General features: G+C 46.4%; 1 protein-coding gene across 1 annotated transcript in view; it reads left to right on the top strand.

Annotated features, from left to right (window-relative positions):
- Window positions 1-25,545, top strand: part of RYR3 (ryanodine receptor 3) — an 886,248-nt gene that overhangs the window by 470,320 nt on the left and 390,383 nt on the right. Inside the window, exons 45-48 of the mRNA XM_069732389.1 lie at window positions 19,263-19,443; window positions 20,964-21,072; window positions 22,930-23,050; window positions 24,323-24,492. Coding sequence (XP_069588490.1) covers window positions 19,263-19,443; window positions 20,964-21,072; window positions 22,930-23,050; window positions 24,323-24,492 — 581 coding nt within the window. The remainder of the gene's footprint in view (window positions 1-19,262; window positions 19,444-20,963; window positions 21,073-22,929; window positions 23,051-24,322; window positions 24,493-25,545) is intronic.

The raw sequence follows: 25,545 nt of genomic DNA, 5'->3' as shown, positions 1-25,545 counted from the left end.
ACACCCTCGCTGTCCAAAAAAATAAGACACCGAGGGGCGTTGTTTCGAGCAGGGGAGATGCACAGGCGCAGCCAGCTAACCAATGATGTCAAAAGACGGGCAGCGCTAACAAGGGTGGTGCTGCGTGTCATTACAAAGGAAAGTCACACCTCAGGGACATTGTAATGGTCTCTAATGAGACACATTTTGTACGTGTTGAGTTCCACGTGGGCAAGGAGAAAAAGTCAGCCACCTTGTACAAATGCAGCAGTACTGCTGTACAAGGTGGCTGTTATACATAGAAACACCTGTGGGTGGGGGGCAGGCTCCCTTCAATTTCAGTTCATGTGCCTGCGTGGCGTTTGCTGGTCACGTTGCAAGCTACACAGCAGGGGAACAGCTGGCGTTGCTGAACCCCACTGACACATTGACTGGTGTTTTTCTCTGTGCAGATTGCATGTCCGGGCAAAAACTAGCGGTGTTAGAGCCCAGGGTCAGCAGGAGGAGGAGGAGAGGAGCAAAGTGTAGGCCGAAGCCTGCACTGGTGGCAGCTTTTGGTCGGTTGTGCCAGCGTGGCTTGTGCTGGACACGATGCCGGCTACACAGCGGGGGAACAGCTGGCGTTGCTGAACCCCACTAACACATTGGCTGGTGTTTTTCTCTGTGCAGCTAGCATTTCCGGGCAAAAACTAGTGTTGTTAGAGCCCAGGGTCAGCAGGAGGAGGAGAGGAGCAGAGTGTAGGCCGAAGCCTAGTTGAACCAATTTCAAAGGTTACCTTTAACCCCCCCTCAGGTGTTACAAAGTACAAGATCCACTCCTTCTGCAGCATTAATGCTGCACAAGTAAAAGGTTGCTCTATTAATTTGTCTACTTGCACAAGCTGAATGCAACACGTACACTATTTAGCCCATTATACTGTTAAACAGTAGTGGAGGCGTGACTTGTCTTTTTAAAGAAAAGCAGCACAGGTGTCGAAAACAACACCTTTTTGCATGGGCGAAGCTTCCTGAGCGTTGTTAGTTGCTGTACAGGAGTCTGCGCTCTTGTGATCCTTTGGCCATGCGCTGTGAGCGCTTCCTGTCTTATGACCTCATTTCATGTTGGCCGTTGCGGTTAGCGATGGACATGAATCCCAGACCCACAGTGTGTTTTTAAAAAATCACACTGCGGTGCTGGGATTCGTGCCCTGGTGCAGTAAATATGTTTGCCGCTCACACATGTCCTTACACCTGCTTCAGACTGGGCGGCCTCATCTGATCCCTTATCGCCTGCCGCGGCCATGAGGACACCCAGTCTGAAGAAGGCGGAAGGAGATGAGTGAACACAGGCAAACATATGCACTGCACATGCCCATCAATCACACCCTCGCTGTCCAAAAAAATAAGACACCGAGGGGCGTTGTTTCGAGCAGGGGAGATGCACAGGCGCAGCCAGCTAACCAATGATGTCAAAAGACGGGCAGCGCTAACAAGGGTGGTGCTGCGTGTCATTACAAAGGAAAGTCACACCTCAGGGACATTGTAATGGTCTCTAATGAGACACATTTTGTACGTGTTGAGTTCCACGTGGGCAAGGAGAAAAAGTCAGCCACCTTGTACAAATGCAGCAGTACTGCTGTACAAGGTGGCTGTTATACATAGAAACACCTGGGGGTGGGGGGCAGGCTCCCTTCAATTTCAGTTCATGTGCCTGCGTGGCGTTTGCTGGTCACGTTGCAAGCTACACAGCAGGGGAACAGCTGGCGTTGCTGAACCCCACTGACACATTGACTGGTGTTTTTCTCTGTGCAGATTGCATGTCCGGGCAAAAACTAGCGGTGTTAGAGCCCAGGGTCAGCAGGAGGAGGAGGAGAGGAGCAAAGTGTAGGCCGAAGCCTGCACTGGTGGCAGCTTTTGGTCGGTTGTGCCAGCGTGGCTTGTGCTGGACACGATGCCGGCTACACAGCGGGGGAACAGCTGGCGTTGCTGAACCCCACTAACACATTGGCTGGTGTTTTTCTCTGTGCAGCTAGCATTTCCGGGCAAAAACTAGCGTTGTTAGAGCCCAGGGTCAGCAGGAGGAGGAGAGGAGCAGAGTGTAGGCCGAAGCCTAGTTGAACCAATTTCAAAGGTTACCTTTAACCCCCCCTCAGGTGTTACAAAGTACAAGAGCCCAGGGACAGCAGGAGGAGCAGATTGGAGGTATTGCCGCACACACAGCTGGGGATCAGCTGACGTTACTGAACCCCAATAACAGAGGAGCGACTGTTGACTGTGCACACAGCACTTCCAGGCACCAACTGGCGGTGTTAGAGCCCAGGGACAGCAGAAGGAGCAGAGGAACAGAGTGTAGGCCGAAGCCTGATTGGAGCAAGTTGAAAGGAAACCTTTAACCCCCCCCCCCAAGACGTTTGTAGCTGAAAGAGCCATGTTGTGCAGCACTAAGGATGCAAAAGGAAAAGGTTGCTCTTTTAATTATGCTCCTTGCAAACACCGAAGTAAACACTAAAAATGTGTCCCTTTATACCGTTAAACCGTTCCGGAGGTGCGAATTTCCTTCGTAATGGGACACAGCACAGCTGTCATTCCTATCCCCTTGATGCCGTGCGCTGCCTCCTCAGCGTTGTTTTAAGCTGTCACGGAGCCTGCGCTGTTCTGTTAGCCCTTGGCCATGCCCAATTAGCGCTGCCTGTCTTCTGACATAATTTGGTGTCAGGCTGTCAGTGCCTGTGCGTCCACGCTGCTCCAGATCCCACCTCGCAGTCTCATCTAACGTAATCCCACTGCGGGCCTTGGAACCATGGGCATGCACAGTGCATAACCTCGACTCTCACTCCCCTCCTTCCCTCTTCTTCAGACTGTGCGGTGTCACGGCCGTGGCATGCTAGGGATCAGCTGACGGCGCACAGTCTAAAGAAGGCGGAGGGAAATGAGCGAGAGCCCGAGGGGAAGATATGCACTGCGCATGCCCATGGATCCCAGGCCCGCAGTGTGACTCAATCAGAAGACACTGCGAGGCGGGATCTCGGGCACCGCGGCCGCACAGGCGCAGCCAGCCTGACACCAAATTATGTCAGAAGGCAGGCAGCGCAAATAGGGCATGCCCAAGGGATAACAGAACAGCGCAGGCTCCGTGACAGCTTAAAACAACGCTGAGGAGGCAGCGCATGGCACCAAGGGGGTAGGAATGACGGCTGTGCTGCGTCACATTACGAAGGAAAGTCCCAGCTCCGGGACGGTATAACGGTATCAGTGAACACATTTTATAAGTGTTAAGTTCTGCGTGTGCAAAGAGCTAAAAAAAAAGAGCTACCTTTTCCTTGTGCAGCATTACTGCTGCACAAGATGGCTCTTTCAGTAACAAACGACGGGGGTGGGGGGGACAGGTTCCCTTACATTTAGGTTGTTGTGCCAGCGTGGCGGTCGCAGGACACATTGCCGGCTACACAGCTGGGGATCAGCTGACGTTACTGAAACCCAATAACACTGGGTCGTATGTTTTTACTGTGCAGCCTGCACTTCTGAGCCACAACTGGCGGTGTTGGAGCCCAGGAATAGCAGTTCAGGTGGTAGAAAGATGAACACAGCAGGAGACCTGGATGACACCCAATTACTTAATCAGGCAGAGGAGTGGCAAATTCCTGCGAGATCCAGGCCTGGTTCATTTTCAGGAAAGTAAGCCGGTCAACGTTATCGGAGGATAGTCGCATGCGACGGTCTGTTAGTACACCACCTGCGGCACTAAAGACACGTTCCGATAAGACACTAGCCGCAGGGCAAGCCAGCACCTCCAATGCATACTGGCTTAGCTCTGGCCATGTATCCAGCTTAGAGACCCAAAACTTGAACGGGGAAGAGCCGTCTGGGAGTACAGTAAGAGGGCAAGCCATGTAGTCTGTCACCATCTGACGGAACCGTTGCCTCCTGCTGACTGGAGCCGCCGGTGATGGTGTAGACATTTGGGGCGGGCACACAAAAGTGTGCCAGAGTTGTGCCATACTGGGCTTGCCTTGGGCAGAGGCACTGCTTCTGCTCCCTCTTTGGGCAGAGCCTCCCCCACTGCCTCGACGCACTGAGCTGCTTTGTAAAGCACTAGCAGCACTCCTCTCAGTTGGACAGGAGAAGATGATGGAATTCACCAGTGTGTCGTGGTACTCCCGCAATTTACGCTCCCGGGTCAACGCAGGGATGAGGTTTTGGACGTTGTCCCGGTAGCGAGGATCGAGGAGGGTGAACACCCAATAATCAGGCATGTTGAGAATGTGGTCGATGCGGCGGTCGTTTCTCAGGCACTGCAGCATGAAATCCACCATGTGCTGCAGAGTGCCAACTGGCCCAGAAACGCTGTCCCCTGCTTGAGACATGATCTCTGCCCGCTCGTCATCACCCCACCCTCGCTGTACACACTGACCACTGGACAATTGTGTCGCTCCCTCCTCTGGACGGAGCTCTTCCTCCTCCATTGACTCCTCCTCATCCTCCTCACAAATTGGCCCCTGCGTACCCCTTTGTGAGGAACCACGTGGCGCTGACTCTCCAGAAGCTGATGGAAAAGGTGACTCCTCATCCTCCACCTCTTCCACCACATCATCCCTTAACCCGCTGCACGGCCAGCTCTACCCTCACCTACTGTATCCTCACCCATCCCTTGTAGATTGTGAGCCCTCGCGGGCAGGGTCCTCTCTCCTCCTGTACCAGTTGTGACTTGTATTTTTCAAGATTATTGTACTTGTTTTATTATGTATACCCCTCCTCACATGTAAAGCGCCATGGAATAAATGGCGCTATAATAATAAATAATAATAATAATAATAATAACCCTTGCAAAGTTTGCTGAAGCAGGCAGATAAGGGGGACAGTCATGCTGACTAGTGCATCATCTGCACTTGCCATCCGCGTGGAATAATCAAAAGGACGCAAAACCTGGCAGACGTCCTTCATAGTGGCCCACTCTGTGGTTGTGAAGTCTGATCGGCGCTGACTGCGACTTCTTTGCGCCTGATGCAGCTGGTACTCCATAACTGCTTGCTGCTGCTCACACAACCGCTCCAACATATGTAACGTGGAATTCCACCGGGTAGGTAGGTCACATATGATGCGGTGTTCCGGAAGGCGGAATCGGCGCTGCAGAGCAGCAATGCGGGATCTGGCCAAGCTGGAACGCCGCAAGTGAGCACACTCTAGGCGGACCTTGTGCAGCAGGGCATCAAGATCCGGATAGTCCCTCAGAAAACTCTGCACAACCAAATTGAGCACATGTGCCAGACATGGGATGTGAGTGAGGTTCCCAAGGGCCAAAGCTGCCACCAGATTTCGGCCATTGTCACACACTACCATGCCTGGCTGGAGATTCGCTGGCAGTAACCACACATCGCTCTCCTGCTTTATGGCATTCCAGAGCTCCTGCGCTGTGTGGCTTCGATGCCCCAATGAAACTAGTTTCAAGACGGCCTGCTGACGTTTGGCCACGGCTGTGCTCATGTCGGTCATAGGTAAACGTTCACGGGTCCATGTGGGGGTGGACTGTGACGGATCCTGCAGAGAGGAATCAGAGGAACTGGTGTAAGAGGAGGAGTCGATGCGTACAGACTGGATTCCTGCAATCCTTGGAGTGGGCAGGACACGTCCTGCGCCACTCGCACGATCTGTACCTGGCTCAACAACATTAACCCAATGGGCAGTGAGGGAAACATATCGCCCCTGTCCATGCTGACTGGTCCACGCATCGGTGGTGAGGTGGACCTTGCTACTGACGGCGTTCAGTAGCGCATGTTTTATGTTTGCCTCAACATGCCTGTGCAGGGCAGGGACAGCCTGCCTGCTGAAGTAAAAGCGGCTGGGCACCTTGTACTGTGGGACTGCCAATGCCATCAAGTCACGGAAGCTGTCAGTCTCCACCAGCCTGAACGAGAGCATTTCCAGGGACAACAGTTTGGCAATGCCTGCATTCAGAGCCTGTGCTCGGGGGTGGTTGGCCGAGAATGCCCGCCTTTTCTCCCATGCCTGTACTACCGATGGCTGTAGAGTAGACTGGGAGTGTGAGGATGACTGGGAAGGTGGTGCTGTGGGTGGAATTACACAAGGTCTCTGGGAGGAAGCCAAACCAGCTGTGCGTGAGCTGGAGGAAGAGGCAACACGAGCTGAAGAGGTGGTAGCTGCCGCTGTTGGTTGGCCTACATCTTCAGTGTGTTTCTGTAACTCCACCGCGTGCCTGGTCCGCACATGTTTCCACATATTTGTGGTATTGAGGTTGCTGACATTTTTCCCTCTTTTTACTTTATGATGACACAGCTTGCATTTGACAAAACAAATGTCATCTGCAACTGTGTCAAAAAAGGACCAGGCACTGCAAGTCTTGGGAGCGCCCTTTTTGGCTTTGGAAAGAGACAGGCTCCTAACGGGTGCCAAAGTGGAGGCTACAGGCTCCGCAGTCTTCCCCCTCCCTCTCCCTCTTTGGCCCGTAAGAGGAAGCTCTTCCTCTGAGCTGCTCCCACCACCTTCCTGTTCCTCACGCCACGATGGGTCAAGGACCTCATCATCTCCACTACCCTCTGCCACCAACTGCTCCTCCTGGGTAGTCTCAGCAGCACAGTACGCACGAGAAAGCGGCACCTGAGTTTCATCATCAGATGCGTACTGCGCTGTGGTCACCGGAGGCACTGGCCCACCTGCCTCTTCAGAGTCAGAGAGAAAAAGGTGTTGGGCATCACTGCACACTGCCTCTTCTTCCATTTCTCCAATGCTGCTTGGCTGGCCCCCTGTTTCCAAGCCAAGAGATTCAGAGAACAGAAGTAGAGACGGCTCCTGTCCTGGGCTCTCTGACTGCCTGGCCAATTTGGCAGGTGGTGAAGAGACAGATGGCTGCTCTCCAGTGCTCTGTGCCTGAGAGGATGTGGCACTAACTGAAGTCGATGCCGAGGCGTTAGCTGCCATCCACCCGACAACGGCTTCAATTTGGTCTTCACGCAGCAGCGGTGCACGGCGCTCTCCGACAAAGCTGCGCATGAAGGACTGTTCCCTGCTGAAACTGAGTGACGACGAGTCACCGGCGCCCGCAGCAGGCACAGAATCACCACGTCCTCTCCCTGCTCCTCTCCCTGCTCCGCGCCCACGCCCACGTGCCTTACTCCCTGCCCTCTTCATCTTGGTTGACAGATAAAGATAAGCAGAAAAGTACTAAGGCCTTAGTGTGCTTATTCCTGTAATGCTCCTCCTAACAGGTGTAAGAAACACTAATGTTGTAAATTGTGGACTAAACTTTATTATTTTTCAAATGTGGCCTACACAAGTGTTAAGTTGTGTTTGGTGAACTTAACTTTTTTTTTGGTGCAGATTGGGCTACAGAGCTAGTTTAAATCACACGGAGACCGTGCAGACAGCCGTAAACGGCGCTGCAAGGCCAAAAAACCCTCCTCTAGGTTATCCTATATAGTGTTTTTCCACTATTTAGCTGGATACAAGTGGAAAGACACTAATAGGAATTTTTTTTTTCAAATTTTAAACTGGCTGCACTATTTGAAAAAAAGGAAATTGTTTTTCAAGGTATGAGGCAGTAACGCACCCTGAGCTGAATCCAACCGGCTATGGCTGCACACAGACTACAGGGCGAGCTGCGCTCACACAGAGACCGTGCAGACAGCCGTAAACGGCGCTGCAAGGCCCCAAAAAAACCCTCTAGGTTATCCTATGTAGTGTTTTTCCACAATTGAGCTGGAGACTGGTGGAAAGACACTAATAGGAATTTTTTTTTTTTTCAAATTTTAAACAGGCTGCACTATTTCAAAAAAAGGAAAATTTTTCTCAAGGTATGAGCCAGTAACGAACCCTGAGCTGAATCCAACCGGCTATGGCTGCACACAGACTACAGGGCGAGCTGGGCTCACACGGAGACCGTGCAGACAGCCGTAAACGGCGCTGCAAGGCCAAAAAACCCTCCTCTAGGTTATCCTATATAGTGTTTTTCCACTATTTAGCTGGATACGAGTGGAAAGACACTTATAGGATTTTTTTTTTTCAAATTTTAAACAGGCTGCACTATTTGAAAAAAAAGGAAAATTTTTCGCAAGGTATGAGCCAGTAACGAACCCTGAGCTGAATCCAACCGGCTATGGCTGCACACAGACTACAGGGCGAGCTGGGCTCACACGGAGACCGTGCAGACAGCCGTAAACGGCGCTGCAAGGCCAAAAAACCCTCCTCTAGGTTATCCTATATAGTGTTTTTCCACTATTTAGCTGGATACGAGTGGAAAGACACTTATAGGATTTTTTTTTTTCAAATTTTAAACAGGCTGCACTATTTGAAAAAAAAGGAAAATTTTTCGCAAGGTATGAGCCAGTAACGAACCCTGAGCTGAATCCAACCGGCTATGGCTGCACACAGACTACAGGGCGAGCTGGGCTCACACGGAGACCGTGCAGACAGCCGTAAACGGCGCTGCAAGGCCAAAAAACCCTCCTCTAGGTTATCCTATATAGTGTTTTTCCACTATTTAGCTGGATACGAGTGGAAAGACACTAATAGGAATTTTTTTTTTCAAATTTTAAACAGGCTGCACTATTTGAAAAAAAGGAAAATTTTTCTCAAGGTATGAGCCAGTAACGAACCCTGAGCTGAATCCAACCGGCTATGGCTGCACACAGACTACAGGGCGAGCTGGGCTCACACGGAGACCGTGCAGACAGCCGTAAACGGCGCTGCAAGGCCCAAAAACCCCCCTCTAGGTTATCCTATGTAGTGTTTTTCCACAATAGAGCTGGAGACTGGTGGAAAAACACTAATAGGAAATTTGAGAAAAAATGTGCAGCAGGCTGCACTAAGAGCAAAAAAGAACAACTGTGTGAGGCAGTGTGAACCCCCCCTGAGCTGAATACAACCGGGTATATGGCTGCACACAGACTACAGAGTGAGCTGCACACACACACACACACAGAGACCTTGCAGAACGCTGTTAAAACAGCGCTGCAAGGCAAGAGCAAGGTGAACAGTGAAGAACACACAGCGTTTTGCTAAATTAGCCTTTGGAAAGGAAAATAAAGCAATTAGCAAGCTCAACTGGCCCTCAGTTAGAACACAGCGTCCTGTCCCTAACTGAAATCACAGCAGAGTGAGCGCAAAATGGCGGCAGCGCTTTTTTATAGTGCAGAGTGACATCATTTCAGCAGCCAATCCCAGCCTTGCCAGTACTTACATGCCCACCATGCTAAACAGGATGTGCCCACACTTTCATTCATTCCTCATTGGCTGCTGCGTTCAATTTGAATTCTGGGAACTTCCGATTCCGGTATCTGATACGCGGGAAGTATCGGAATTCAGTATCGGAATTCCGATACCGCAAATATCGGCCGATACCCGATACTTGCGGTATCGGAATGCTCAACACTAGTCATGACACATGCATGGAGAGCCTTTTTGTTGGGCGCTCCATGCATGTGTCGTGACTAGGGTTGAGCGAAACGGGTCGAAATTTTTCAAAAGTCGCCGACTTTTGGCAAGGTCGGGTTTCATGAAACCCGACCCGACCCCTGTGTGGGGTCGGCCATGAAGTCGGCGATCTTTTGAATCTAGAATCGGAATTCCGATACCGATTCCCGATATGTTTATATCGGGAATTGGTATTGGAATTCAGATTTAAGTGTAAAATAAAGAATTAAAATAAAAAATATCGCAATACTTACCCTCTGAAGTGCCCTGGTACTAACCGGGAACCTTCCTTCCTTAGAATCAGCCTTCCAGGACCTTGCGGTGACGTCGCGGCTTGTGATTGGCCGCGCGGCCGCCCATGTGACCGCTCGCGCGACCAATCACAAGCCGCGACGTCACCGCGACGTCACCGAAGGTCCTGGAAGGGCTGATTCTTAGGAAGGAAGGCTGCCGGAAAGAAGCAGGGCGCGTCCGAGGGTGAGTATATACCTAATAGGAATATACTCACCCTCGGACGCGCCCTGCTTCTTTCCGGCAGCCTTCCTTCCTAAGAATCAGCCCTTCCAGGACCTTCGGTGACGTCGCGGCTTGTGATTGGTCGCGCGAGCGGTCACATGGGCGGCCGCGCGGCCAATCACAAGCCGCGACGTCACCGCAAGGTCCTGGAAGGCTGATTCTAAGGAAGGAAGGTTCCCGGTTAGTACCAGGGCGCGTCAGAGGGTAAGTATTGTGATATTTTTTATTTTAATTCTTTATTTTACACTAAAATATGGATCGCAGGGCCTGAAGGAGAGTTTCCGCTCCTTCAGACCCTGGGAACCATGGAAACCCAATGCACTGCATTGGGTTTCGAGTTTCGGCCGACCCCGACCCCGACTTTTTTATAGGAACGGCCGATTTCACTCGACCCGACTTTTGAAAAAGTCGGGTTTCGTGAAACCCGACCCGATCCTATAAAAGTAAAGGTCGCTCAACCCTAGTTGTGACTGTCATGCAGCTGCGACACAAGCAGCTGTGGAGTCGAACAGCTGATCAGCCAGAACGATCCAGGAAGCCGGGTTATTCGGTAAGCGCTATAGCTTGCCGAATAAGCAGGGACCCGATCAAATTCGCTCAACTGTATTCATCAGCAAAGGCTTGTGTATGAGGTATTGCATAGATTTCAGTAAGCGTGCTCAATACTTTTTCCCTGTTTCAGTTCCCATTATTACACATAACTTATTTTATGGACATTTACAGTGATTTATTTTCCTGTGTGGATTAGATGGCTTTTTACCGACATCTGGTGAGACTTTCATGTCAAGGGCGCCTTTAGAAATATATTTACTTAGAAAATTGGTGTTCAACAATTATTTATCCGCTGTATATATTCCTTATTTGAAAAATAGAAATGGGGATATCATAATGAGGAAACCATTTTTTCCCTCTTACTTTATAATGTGATTTAAAGGGGTTGTCCTTTTTCAGAAAACTTTTTCTGATATGCATAGTTCATTGAAAATAAACAAATAACCTGTGTTTACTTATCCTCCTGGGGTCCATAAAACTGTTGTGAGATTCATGGAGCTCAGGTGAGGTGGATCCTGTAAGTCTAAGGTCCAAGTGGGCACATGGGCCACTAGTAATGGTGCAGGAGGTTGGTGAGTAGAGGGACATGAAAGCCTAGGTGGACAGGTGGAATGCAGGAAACCGCAGGTGGCCGGGGAATATCAGTAAATCGCATGCAAGCAGGTGGAGTGAAGGGAACTGCAGGCAGGTGGAGGATGTCAGCAAGCGCAGGCAGGTAGTGCAGGGAACCACAGGTTGGCAGAGGACGTCAGGTAACCGAAGGCAGGTAGAAATGGAAACCACAGGCAAGCAGGTGGAGTGCAGGAAACCACAGGAAGGTAGCAGATAACACTCTGGAGTATCGGCAAAGTCAGCAACAAAGGAAGCTGCCTACAAGCATGAAGACATCCTGAATACTGCAGGTGTATACAGAGAAGAGGTCTGAAGACCCAGGGACAGGTAGTCATCAGAACTTCAGAGTCACTACAAGACGCAGACAAGTGGGAAGAGGCATTCCCGAAGTGTATCATAACGGAAAAGTCGGCACAAAGGAAGTCACTGACTGGCAGGAAGACATCCTGAAAACTGCAGGAGGACACAGAGACAAGATCCAGGAGACCTGGGGACAAGTAGCCGAAAGAACTCCAGAGTCACTAGAAGCTGCAGATGAGTCGCCCTACTAGGGCCTGGGTTACTCGGTATCGGGTACGGTCGCACTTAAAGGGGATATCATGGTGGCTGAAACCCAGTCCATGGCCCTGGGCACTCAAGTTAAGGGGAAAGGTCTTTTTGGAATAAAGTTTATTCATGACGCCACCTGTGGTTCTCGGTCAGAAGGACCAATGCTGCTTAAAGGGGTGCTCTGGGGTGATGTTGTTGCAGCACGATGGTGACGCTTCCCACAGGTGAAGCGGGGTCCCCAGGGCTCCCAAGGTGTATGGGCAAGGATGGTGTATGCCGACAAATAAGTGGAAGACACAGAGTTGTAAAGTCTTAACTTGGTTTACTGGCAGTAGCAGTCTACAGTCCAGGGTACCAGGGACAGGTGGTTAAATGGTCCGGCCGGCCTGGAGGCAATAGTGGATCCCTCTCCCAGGTGAGGTTCTTAAGCCTTCCTACTCGTCCTAGTATGCAAGGTCCCTGCTGCCTGTAGCTTGCTGGCAAAGTCCTCTCCCTCCTGTCCTGAGACAGGTACCTGTATGGTGGGCAGCTTGAGCCATTTTATAGGGTCTCTATCATGACCCGGTCTCTTGAGATGCTGCTTCACCTCCAGGCATGGTGTGGGCAAATAACATACAGTCCTATGCCCTCCGGTACTACTATGTGTCCTGGAGTACAACACAGCCTCGGGCTCTTGGTGCCCGGTTCCTGCGCCTCGGCTCTGAGGGTGCCTGATCACCGTTTCCCTCTGAGCCCCTTTCCTCCTTCTGTGCTCCTTTCCTTAGTAGCTTCACTACATTCAACCCCTCGGGTTCACATCCTTCCTGGAGCTACAGCTCAGTCCTGGCTGCATGGCTCCGCTGTCTACTCTCCACTCCTCTCCCTTCACTGTCTCTCCAGACTAATGTGACTCCTCCTCCAGACCAGAACACTTAAAGCTGGGGAAGCTCCCCTGAATCCAGGTTCAGAGCTCCCCTTTTGACCTGGATTCAGAATGTGTTGTATGTAGGTGCGTTGCCTGGTAAAGGGAATTCTCCTTGCCTCCAAGCATGATATCGCCCTTCCCGAAAGGAAGGCAACATCACTGTAACAACCGGTTACCTGGGGTGTTACACAGACAAATTCGAAGAGGCACTAGAAACTGCAGGTCTTCATGAGGCTGCCTGCAGAAGGGTGCTTGTTATGATCTGGTGGCCTTGGAGCAGCATGAGACGTACCCTGGAGAAGGTGGAACCTGTACTGACCGCAAACCCTGAACTTAACAGCGCAACTAGAAGTAGCCGTGGGGGGTACCTAACACAGCCTAAGAACTAACTACCCCTAAAGACAGAAACAGGAAACCTATCTTGCCTCAGAGAAAATCCCCAAAGGATAGACAGCCTCCCACAAATATTGACTGTGAGAGGAGAGGGAAATAACATACGCAGAAATGAAATCAGGATTTAGCATAGGAGGCCATACTAGCTAAAAAGAAAGAATAGAACAGAGTACTATGCGGTCAGCATAAAACACTAGAAAAATATCCACCACAGAAAATACAAAACACCACATCTGACTAAAGACATGGAGGGTATATCTGCATCTCCAGAGAAATAGCTAGGCTGCAAAAAATCCTTCACAGACTAAGCTGGACAAGACAAAAACATGAAAATGCACAGAACTATAAGGCCCACAGCAGGTGGACAGCAAAAACAAAGCCAGGACTTATCTTTGAAGAAAAGCACAGCAAACAGGAGAGACCAGAAGGGATGTGAATCCTCCAAAAACAATGGACAACTGGCACTGACTAAAGGATCAAGCAAGGCTATATAGCCCAGCCCAAATTGCAAAAAATAGATACACCTGATAAATGCTGCGATCCAACTACCGCAACACTACCACTCATAACCACCGGAGGGAGCCCAAGAGCAGAATTCACAACAGTACCCCCCCCCCCTTGAGGAGGGATCACCGAACCCTCACCAGAGCCCCCAGGCCGATCAGGACGAGCCAAATGAAAGGCACGAACCAAATCGTCAGCATGAACATCGAAGGCAACAACCCAAGAATTATCCTCCTGGCCATAACCCTTCCATTTGACCAGATACTGAAGCCTCCGCCTCGAAAAACGAGAATCCAAAATCTTCTCAACCACATACTCCAACTCCCCATCAATCAACACCGGGGCCGGAGGATCAACAGAGGGAACAACGGGCACTACATACTTCCGCAACAAAGATCTATGGAACACATTATGGATGGAAAAAGAGTCTGGAAGGGCCAAACGAAAAGACACTGGATTGATAATCCCAGAAATCCTATAAGGACCAATAAACCGAGGCTTGAACTTAGGGGAAGAAACCTTCATAGGAACATGACGGGAAGACAACCAGACCAAATCCCCAACCCGAAGCCAGGAACCAACACACCGACGACGGTTAGCAAAACGTTGAGCCTCCTCCTGAGACAACACCAAATTGTCCACCACATGAGCCCAAATCTGCTGCAGCCTGTCAACCACAGAATCCACACCAGGACAATCAGAAGGCTCAACCTGCCCTGAAGAAAAACGAGGATGAAAACCAAAATTACAAAAAAAAGGCGAAACCAAGGTAGCAGAACTAGCCCGATTATTAAGGGCAAACTCGGCCAATGGCAAGAAAGCCACCCAATCATCCTGATCAGCAGACAGAAAGCATCTCAAATAAGTTTCCAAATTCTGATTAGTTCGCTCGGTCTGGCCATTTGTCTGAGGATGAAATGCGGAAGAAAAAGACAAATCAGTGCCCAGCCTAGCACAAAAGGCCCGCCAAAACCTAGAAACAAACTGGGAACCTCTATCGGACACAATATTCTCCGGAATGCCATGCAAACGAACCACATGCTGAAAAAACAACGGAACCAAATCAGAAGAGGAAGGCAATTTAGGCAAAGGTACCAAATGAACCATCTTAGAAAACCGGTCACAAACCACCCAGATAACCGACATCCTCTGGGAAACCGGAAGATCTGAAATAAAATCCATATCAATATGCGTCCAAGGTCTCTCAGGGACCAGCAAAGGCAAAAGCAACCCACTAGCGTGGGAACAGCAAGGCTTAGCCCGCGCACAAATCCCACAGGACTGCACAAAAGAACGCACATCCCGCAACAAAGAAGGCCACCAAAAGGACCTACCAACCAAATCTCTGGTACCAAAAATCCCAGGATGGCCAGCCAACACAGAACAATGAACCTCAGAAATCACTTTACTAGTCCATCTATCAGGAACAAACAGTTTCCCCACTGGACAGCGGTCAGGTTTATCAGCCTGAAACTCCTGAAGAACCCGTCGTAAATCAGGGGAGATGGCAGAAAGAATCACCCCTTCCTTCAGAATGCCGACCGGCTCAAGAATCCCAGGGGAACCAGGAAAAAAACTCCTAGAGAGGGCATCCGCCTTAACATTCTTAGTACCAGGAATGTACGAGACCACAAAATCAAAACGGGAGAAAAACAGGGACCATCGAGCCTGTCTAGGATTCAGCCGTTTGGCAGACTCGAGGTAAATCAGATTCTTATGATCGGTCAGGACCACAATACGGTGCTTGGCCCCCTCAAGCCAATGTCGCCACTCCTCAAATGCCCACTTCATAGCCAACAACTCCCGATTGCCGACATCATAATTGCGTTCCGCAGACGAAAACTTCTGAGAAAAGAAGGCACATGGTTTCATCAAGGAACCATCAGAATTCCTCTGAGACAAAACGGCCCCTGCCCCAATCTCAGACGCGTCAACCTCAACCTGAAATGGAAGAGAAACATCTGGCTGACGCAACACAGGGGCAGAAGTAAATCGGCGTTTAAGCTCCTGAAAGGCAGAAACAGCCGCAGAGGACCAATTCTTCACATCAGCGCCTTTCTTTGTCAAATCGGTCAGAGGTTTAACCACACTGGAGAAGTTGGCAATGAAACGACGATAAAAATTAGCAAAGCCCAAGAATTTCTGAAGGCTCTTCACAGATGTGGGCTGAATCCAATCATGAATGGCCTGAACCTTAACCGGATCCATTTCTATAGATGCGGGAGAAAAAATGAAGCCCAAAAAAGAAACCTTCTGCACTCCAAAGAGGCACTTTGACCCCTTCACAAATAAAGCATTATTACAGAGGATCTGAAATACCATCCCAGTCATCGGAAAAAATCAAAATATCATCCAAATATACAACCATGAATTTATCAAGATAACTCCGAAAGATATCATGCATGAAGGATTGGAACACAGATGGAGCATTAGAGAGTCCGAATGGCATCACAAGGTATTGAAAATGGCCTTCGGGCGTATTAAATGCAGTTTTCCATTCGTCACCCTGCTTAATACGAATAAGATTATATGCCCCTCGGAGGTCAATCTTAGTAAACCAGCTAGCCCCCTTAATCCTAGCAAACAAATCAGTAAGCAAAGCCAACGGGTATTGAAATTTGACCGTGATCTTATTCAAGAGGCGATTATCAATACAGGGTCTCAAGGAGCCATCCTTCTTGGCAACAAAAAAAAAACCTGCTCCCAATGGTGAAGAAGATGGCCGAATATGCCCCTTCTCCAAAGACTCCTTAATATAGCTCCGCATGGCGGCATGTTCTGGCACAGACAGGTTGAAAAGTCGGCCCTTAGGGAACTTACAACCTGGAATCAAGTCAATAGCACAATCACAGTCCCTATGTGGTGGAAGGGAACTGGATTTGGGCTCATCAAATACATCCTGGAAATCTGACAAAAACTCAGGAATTTCTGAAGAGGGGGAAGAGGAAATTGACATCAAAGGAACGTGACAATGAACCCCCTGACAACCCCAACTAGTCACAGACATAGATTTCCAATCTAACACCGGATTATGTAGCTGTAACCATGGAAAACCCAGCACAATATCATCATGCAAATTATGCAACACCAGAAAACGACAATCTTCCTGATGGGCTGGCGCCATGCGCATGGTCAGCTGTGTCCAAAACTGAGATTTATTTTTAGCCAACGGTGTAGCATCAATGCCCCTTAAAGTAATAGGGTTCTGCAAAGGCTGCAAGGGGAATCCACAACGTCTGGCAAATTCTAAGTCCATTAAGTTCAGAGCGGCGCCTGAATCCACAAATGCCATAACAGAAAATGATGATAATGAGCAGATCAAGGTCACAGATAACAGAAATTTAGGTTGTACAGTACTGATGGTAACAGAACTAGCGATTCTCTTTGTACGCTTAGGGCAATCAGAAATAATATGAGCAGAATCGCCGCAGTAAAAACACAACCTATTCTGACGCCTGAATCTTTGACGTTCAGCTTTAGACAAAATCCTATCACACTGCATAGGCTCAGGGCTCCGCTCAGAGGACAACGCCACAGTGTGCACAACTCTGCGCTCGCGCAAGCGCCGATCAATCTGAGTGGCCAGAGACATAGAATCACTCAGACCAGCAGGCGTGGGGAACCCCACCATAACATCTTTAACGGATTCAGAAAGACCCTTTCTGAAAATTGCCGCCAAGGCATCCTCATTCCATTTAGTCAGTACAGACCATTTTCTAAATTTCTGGCAATACGATTCTGCCGCTTCTTGACCTTGACACAGGTCCAGCAAGATTTTCTCAGCTTGATCCACAGAATTAGGCTCATCATACAATAACCCCAATGCTTGAAAGAAATAATCAACATTAAGCAAAGCAGGATTGCCAGTTTCCAGGGAAAATGCCCAATCCTGTGGGTCACCCCGCAGCAGGGATATGATGATTTTAACCTGCTGAATGGGATCACCAGAAGACCGGGGTCTCAATGCAAAAAACAGTTTACAGTTATTTTTGAAACTCAAAAATTTGGATCTGTCACCAAAGAATAAATCAGGAGTGGGAATCCTAGGTTCTAAGGCAGGAGTCTGAACAATATAATCTGAAATACCCTATACCCTAGCAGCAAGCTGATACACACGAGAAACTAACTCCTGAACACTCATGTTATTACTAGGTTCCGCAGCCACCCAGAGATTAAGAGGGAGGAACAGACCAAATAGGCTAAGGAAAAAAAAATGGCTCAAAATCTTTCCTCCCTTCTTCTGAGATGCAATTAACTCATTGTTGGCCAGTTGTACTGTTATGATCTGGTGGCCTTGGAGCAGCATGAGACGTACTCTGGAGAAGGTGGAACCTGTACTGACCGCAAACCCTGAACTTAACAGCGCAACTAGAAGTAGCCGTGGGGGGTACCTAACACTCCCTAGACCCCTCGACACAGCCTAAGAACTAACTACCCCTAAAGACAGAAACAGGAAACCTATCTTGCCTCAGAGAAAATCCCCAAAGGATAGACAGCCCCCCACAAATATTGATTGTGAGAGGAGAGGGAAATAACATACGCAGAAATGAATTCAGGATTTAGCATAGGAGGCCATACTAGCTAAAAAGAAAGAATAGAACAGAGTACTATGCGGTCAGCATAAAACACTAGAAAAATATCCACCACAGAAAATACAAAACACCACATCTGACTAAAGACATGGAGGGTACATCTGCATCTCCAGAGAAATAGCTAGGCTGCAAAAAATCCTTCACAGACTAAGCTGGACAAGACAAAAACATGAAAATGCACAGAACTATAAGGTCCACAGCAGGTGGACAGCAAAAACAAAGCCAGGACTTATCTGGCCAGACCAGACCAGAAGGGATGTGAATCCTCCAAAAACAATGGACAACTGGCACTGACTAAAGGATCAAGCAAGGCTATATATCCCAGCCCAAATTGCAAAAAATAGATACACCTGATAAATGCTGCGATCCAACTACCGCAGCACTACCACTCATAACCACCGGAGGGAGCCCAAGAGCAGAATTCACAACAGGTGCTGTGCTCACACAAACTGCAATTCAGTCACAGATTCAATGCAAAGCATGTGTGTGTGTGTGTGTGTGTGTGTGTGTGTGTGTCTTGGATGCCTTTAAAAAGGCCCAGGCAGTTCATCACATGGGCGCACACCTATCCACCTGCAAAGCCCAATGTGGAGCACAAGAAAGTTGTACAGACTGGGGCAGATGCAGCAATGCCCTAAACCAGGAACTGGTGCATAACAATAGCAATGTCCATATCATCACCCCAGTCTCCAATTTTTGGTTGCAGTGTTGTTGTCACATCAGTATGGCTGTCACTAATCACGGAGCTCAGCATCTCATTCCACTCATCCATTGGCTACAAGGATGTGAACATAACCACTGCAGCCAAACAAAACTGACTAAGGCAGCGGTAAGCAGAGCACAGTTTGTTTCTTTACAACGTACTGTGCATATAGGGAAAAGTTTTCTGAAAAGGAACAACCCCTTTAGTTATAACAGTAAAAATGTTTCAATAAAGAGATTAAACGAATATAAGATGGGAATCTCAGTTTAGACGAATGTGAGGCACATATACGGAGTAGAGGTCTCATTCTTCATCTTTGCACTGAAATTTATGACATTACCTCTATGCTCTGTATGTGTATAATTGTGTTACTCATCATTCATTGAACCTACTCTGCATAGCCCTATGGTATACTGCTCTGTATATCCGCTTTCCACTTAAGTCTGAAGGCCTTATCCACAGGGATATGAGCCTTCGCTTTCATGTGCTTCTGATGTATCCCTACAGACTTTAGGCAGGTAACCAAGAGCTGCCTTTTGTTTCCTTTGTTGTCCAGGTGAAAGCGTTGAAGAAAACGCCAGTGTGGTAGTGAAGCTTCTAATCCGACGCCCTGAGTGTTTTGGACCTTCCCTTAGAGGAGAGGGGGGAAATGGTTTGCTGGCGGCAATGCAAGAGGCTATTAACATCTCTGAGAACCCAGCTCTGGACCTTCCTTCTCAGGGGTATCAGAGGGAAGTGTAAGTATATTTTTAACCAATATTCTGAAAAGCAAGAGATTATGTTTAGAAATAGCTTTCTTAAACACGTTTCTTTAGATGGTATATGCAGTGGATTAATAATAACATTTAAGTGTAAATGTTAATGTTTTTTGCTTTATTACGAATAGAATTAATCACAAAAATTGTATTAAATGCCATAAATATTATATGACCATGCATTAAAAATCAAACACAACAGCCTACAAAAAGATACATCTCCAAAACCATTGAAAATATAAATATTCTCTGTTTTAAGCAATGATAAAAACATGATATGGTGAATGAAAGGGGAATGTAGCCACATACACCATGTTCCAAATTATTATGCAAATTGGATTTAAGTGTCATGAAGATTTAATTGCTTTCTTTTCAAATAAACTCGTGGAAGGTATTGTGTCTCAGGGCTCAATGGTTCACTGAAATCAATCTTAAACACATGTGATAATTACCGTATTTTCTGGTGTATAAGACGAATGGGCGTATAAGGCGACCCCCAACTTTTCCATATAAAATATGGAGTTTGGGATATACTTGCCGTATAAGACGGGGGTCATCTTATACACCCAATCGTCTTATGCAGCGTGTGCGGTGCGGATGGTTTCCAGGGTCTGGAGGAGAGGAAACTCTCCTTCAGGCCCTGGGATCCATATTCATGTAAAAAAAAAGAATAAAAATAAAAAATATGGATATACTTACCCCCCGACGGCCCCCGGCTTTCAGCGGTGCAAGCGGCGGCCTCCGTTCCTAAGGATGCATTGAGCGTAGGCCGCCGCTTGCACCGCTGAGAGCCGGGGTCTGCACATCAAAACAGCAGCTCTGGGAGGCTATTCTGACTTCATGCAAAGAAATACAAGCAGAAACTCTCCAAAAACTCACAAGTTCAATGGATGCAAGAATTGTGAAGGTGATATCAAAGAAGGGTTCCTATGGTAACACGTAACTTGGCCTGTTAGGATGTTTTGGAGTTAAATAGTTTTTTTTTTTTTGTACAGTGAATGTGACCCCCTAATGCTGTAAATTCCACAAATGAGCATTTTCAGTTCTTTAAAATATATCAAATGTTTAGAAATTCTACTGTGCCTAATAATTTGGAACAGTGCATTTTGAGTTTTTATTCATTTTGGAGATTATACTGTTATCATTGGGAGGTTTCTTCAATAAAATTCGATGTATACTCTAACGGGTGATGACTTTTATTAGACTGACTGTCATTTGCACCGACCATTTAGGAAAACCCGAGAAAAATGTCATCTGCATAATAATTTGCAACATGGTGTAAGGGTAAATAATGCACTATGAGCATATTATTATTACAGCAGTATAATGAAAGACATTATATCAAGTAGGAAACATACTTTACACCAAGAGCATGGTCCCGATGCACGTTTCGCTGGTGGCTTTAACGAGGGAAGAGACTTATATTCACTATATATTGTATTAATATAAGTATATTATATTAATGTAAATTCTAATTATGTTTATGTTATGTGTTAATGTAGGGTCGAGGAAGATGAGGAAGAAGAAGAGATCGTACACATGGGAAATGCTATAATGTCTTTTTATTCCGCCCTTATTGACCTTCTAGGACGCTGTGCACCAGAACCACATGTATGTGACATTCATGAACATACAGAAACACATACAATTTAGAAGCAAAATAGAGCCATGCAAATATTTCAGACATTTTTTTTAATTCAACATGAATAGAATACAAAAACTTCTGAATTATATATTATGCTAGACTAGCAGATAGACATCAATGCCCTGTCGTGCGATCTCGTTGGCCCTTATAGGCTAGTATGGCCGCAAGTCTGCTATAAGCATCTGTCCATTAGGCCATTATTGCTGATAAGTAGTAATCTACTATATAATTGTCTAAGGGGTAATTCCGTCTCTCTGTCTGTCTGTCCCAGAAATCCCGCGTCGCTGATTGGCACAGTCCGGCCGAGAATTAGTCCATCCCTACTTCCGTCCAGTCAGTGCCCGGCGCCCGCTCCATACTCTTCTCCAGTCAGCGCTGACACAGGGTTAATGGCAGCGTTAACGGACCGCGTTATGCCGCGGGTAACGCACTCCGTTAACACTGCTATTAAAACTTTGTGACCACCTTTTTACTATTGATGCTGCCTATGCTGCATCAATAGTAAAAAGATCTAATGTTAAAAATAATAAAAAAACAAAAAACATGCTATTCTCACCTTCCGTCGTCCGCCAATGCGCTAGCGGCTGCCGCCAGCTTCCGTTCCCAGAGATGCATTGCGAAATTACCCAGAAGACTTAACGGTCTTGCTATATACTACATGGGCTGTGTTATATACTGCGTGACTGCTATGTACTACGTGGGCAGTGTTATATACTGTGTGGGCTGTGTTATATACTACGTGGCCAGTGTTATATTCTGCGTGGGCTGTGTTATATACTATGTGGCCTGTGTGATATACTGCGTGGGCTGTGTTATATACTGCATGGGCTGTGCTATATATTACATGGGCTGTGTTATTTACTGCGTGGGCTGTGCTATATACTAGGTGGGCAGTGTTATATACTGCGTGGGCTGTTATATATATATGTACTACATGGCTCCTATATACTACGTGGCTTGTGCTATATACTATGTGGCTGCTATATACATACATATTCTAGAATACCCAATGCGTTAGAATCGGGCCACCATCTAGTTGTATACAATATGTATTTATTTTTTATGCATTATTAAAGTGATCAAATGATCGTTGCTTCAAGTAGGAGGAAAAGAAAATAGTATTGAGTTTAAATGGTTTTGTGGTCTTAACCCCTGTCCCTAGGCTCATATTTACTCACCCTCCTTGGGTCCATCACTGAGTCGCCACCACTGCTCTCAGTGTCTACTATTGTCCGCAGCACAGAGGCCAAAAAAACATGGTCGTTTGTGGCGATTTTACAGTATATGTCAGGAATAGCTCCCGACCCATGCTGTAGGCAAGCTGCAACGACCCATTGTTCATCTTGCCTATTTTATTGTTTATCCTATATTCCACATAGCGTTAAAAAATGCACAATCTCTTTTTTCCATTTTCCCTTCAAAATATATAAGAACTACAGTATAACCTGTTCCTCCAAAAAAGAAGTCCTCCAGTTAAAAATTAATAAAATAGTTATGGCTTTGCCAGACCATGAAACATATTTCATATCATGATGGAATAAAAACTATAAAAAATTTGCTTGGTCCACATACAGTGTTATTGGTTAAAGTAATTAAGTGCATTTAACCCATTCTTTGTTAAATATTTAAAAGACCTAGGTAGCTGGCACTTGTAATTGATATAAATACAAGCGGGGGTCATAAATAGTCTTACTTTCCAGCATGTAGACACAATAGAAGCTGTAATTACTCTTTCATTTAATAGATGCTTAATTATAAATATTGTGTGAAAGTACATACCTATGTGCTTCCATGTTAAGTCCTGATTCCTGTTGTGTCTGTAGTTGATCCAAGCTGGTAAAGGTGAAGCTATAAGAATTCGATCTATCCTCCGATCCCTGGTGCCCACAGAAGATCTTGTTGGGATTATTAGTATCCCCTTAAAACTGCCTGCTTTTAACAAAGGTAAAGTGTGATAGCACCTAATATAATTGTATCTTAGTCATTTCTATCAACAGGATGAACAACTGTCTAGTCCATTTTGATTTACTGTAGGGTTAACATGATTTTAGTGGACAAACCCTTCAAACATATGCATTTTGATGGATGCCATATAGTGTCACCAATATGCTCTCATGTTTAAAGGGAACCTGTCAGCAGGATTGTGCACAGTAACCTACAGACAGTGTCAGGTCGGCGCCTTTATACAGATTACAATGATGTCTTGGGTGATGAAATCCTTCTTATGATTCTCTTTAAAAAGTTTTTTTACTTTTGGCATCTTTGTGTGGAAAATGTTGTCTACTACACTTTTCTGTACTATATTTGATACTATTTGGCATTACACTGAAATTTATGGGCTTGCCAGATACCAACAAGACATTATTTTGGCATATATATATGGCATGTGCGTAAGGCGCTTTCTGATCATACCCACTAAACATAGATAGGAAACTTGATGTCAGCATTGTCCCAATCACATATATTTTTCAATAAATTAAAGAAGCACTCTCATTAAAGTTTTTATCCTCTTAAGATATTGCAGTCATCATATTTTATAGCTCTGTGTACTTACAGTTGCTCATTTTGCCTTTCTACCCAGTTAATTCTTCTCTTTTCTATTAGGCCTATTACATGACACGATGGGATTAAAAGCAGACGAACTGAATCCTTCTAAGCTCTATGTAGAAATAGAAAGTCGCTTTTCACTGCATGAGTCATCACTGCAAAGTGCAGAGCTGCTGGGACAAGAGTTGAAGAGGGGGATGACTCATACAGGGAAAAGAGTCTTCCTGTTTCTACATAGAGCTTAGAAGGATTCAGATAGTCAGTTCTTAATCACATGATGTCATAGATCTAATGGTAAAGAGAAGAATTAGCTGGGTAGAAGGACAAAATGAGCAATTGTAAGTACACAGTACTATATAATATGATGACTGCAATATAGTAAAAGAAGAAAAATTTTGATGGGAATGCTTTTTTTGTTAATCGAAGATGAATCAGATGTTTTAATTTATTTGGAAATGGCTTTTAAGAAAATATAAAGTGCACGTTTGCTTTCATTAATAGAAATATCATGTTTACGTGCAGCAAACCTTTGGTGAAGCAGTGCCAAGCTGATGTATGGGATACATTTTTTTTTCTCCTTAATTAATTTTGCATTTATATATCTGTCTACTTGTAAGAAATATGAATATAGTACAGCAGAAGAAGAGACTTGTATTTCCTTTTTTACAGATGGCACAGTGTTTGAACCTGACATGTCAGCCAGCTTCTGCCCTGATCACAAGGCTCCCATGGTGCTTTTCCTGGATCGTGTCTACGGTATTAAGGACCAAAGTGTCCTCCTCCATTTACTGGAGGTGGCCTTCTTACCTGATCTTCGAGCATCAGCGTCTCTTGACACAGTAAGTGGTCTAAGTTCTTCTTACACCTTGCTCCAGCAAATCCCTCCTACTGGAGCAGTCTGTTGTCATTCATCAGTATCTAAGCATCATATAATACAAATTCTGCAAATCTGGATTCAACGTAATTGTGTCAGCAGAGACTGCTAGAACACATTTTGGACTGAACTCAAATATGTGTTTCTTTTTTTCTATTTAATCTAAGGCTAGGTTCACATAGCGTTAGGAGCAGAAAACAAAAATAATAGACAGCTGAATCTATCACACAATGGATACCAATGGTGCCCAACAAACCCAATAGTTTTATAATGAGGTCTATCAGGGCCTGTTCTCCATCATCTTGAAAAGAAGATTATGCTGTCGTTCTTCTCAAATATGGAGCCTTTGACTCAGATGGAAACAGAGCTGTAGGCCCCCCATACACCTTAGCTGGCTCTCGGCCAAACAATGGTTTGGCCATCAATTATCTCAGTCCTGTTCTCCCATGTACGAGAGCACTGTCTCACTCCCAGAGCTGCAGTCACTATTTAGATGTTAAATCATACCTTATACTGCAGTCCCTTGCGGAGCTGCAGTCACTATTCTGCTGTTACATGATGTCTCATTATTATTATCATTATTAATAATAATAATAATAATAATAACAATGCACCATTGATCCCAGTGTGCTGTATTTGTGAAGAGTGTTTACATACATATAAAACATATATAAATATAGTAAACTCACAATGTCATACTGATACAGATGGGGAGTGGATCCTGCTCTCTTGGGCTTATAATCTACAGGGTATTAGGGAAGGAGACATTAGGTCGGGGGGTTAAGTAGCTCCGGTGTTATTGAGGTGGCAGCAGGGTTATTGCAGGGTATTAACTTTTCTGAAGAGATGTCTCATCCTCCACTCATATCCAAAGCTGCATTCATCAGTCTACTGTTACATCACAGCTTTTACTTCCTTCACATGCAGAGCTTCAGTAACAACATCTATATTCACAGTATACCTCACAATGAAGGCATCATCCCAACGTGAAATCTAATATATCGATTTTTTTTTTTAT

The sequence above is a fragment of the Ranitomeya imitator genome, chromosome 1 (assembly GCF_032444005.1).
Source record: "Ranitomeya imitator isolate aRanImi1 chromosome 1, aRanImi1.pri, whole genome shotgun sequence".
Taxonomy (NCBI): domain Eukaryota; kingdom Metazoa; phylum Chordata; class Amphibia; order Anura; family Dendrobatidae; genus Ranitomeya; species Ranitomeya imitator.
The sequence above is the reverse complement of the archived record's forward strand: the minus strand, read 5'-3'. Positions and strand labels throughout refer to the sequence as shown.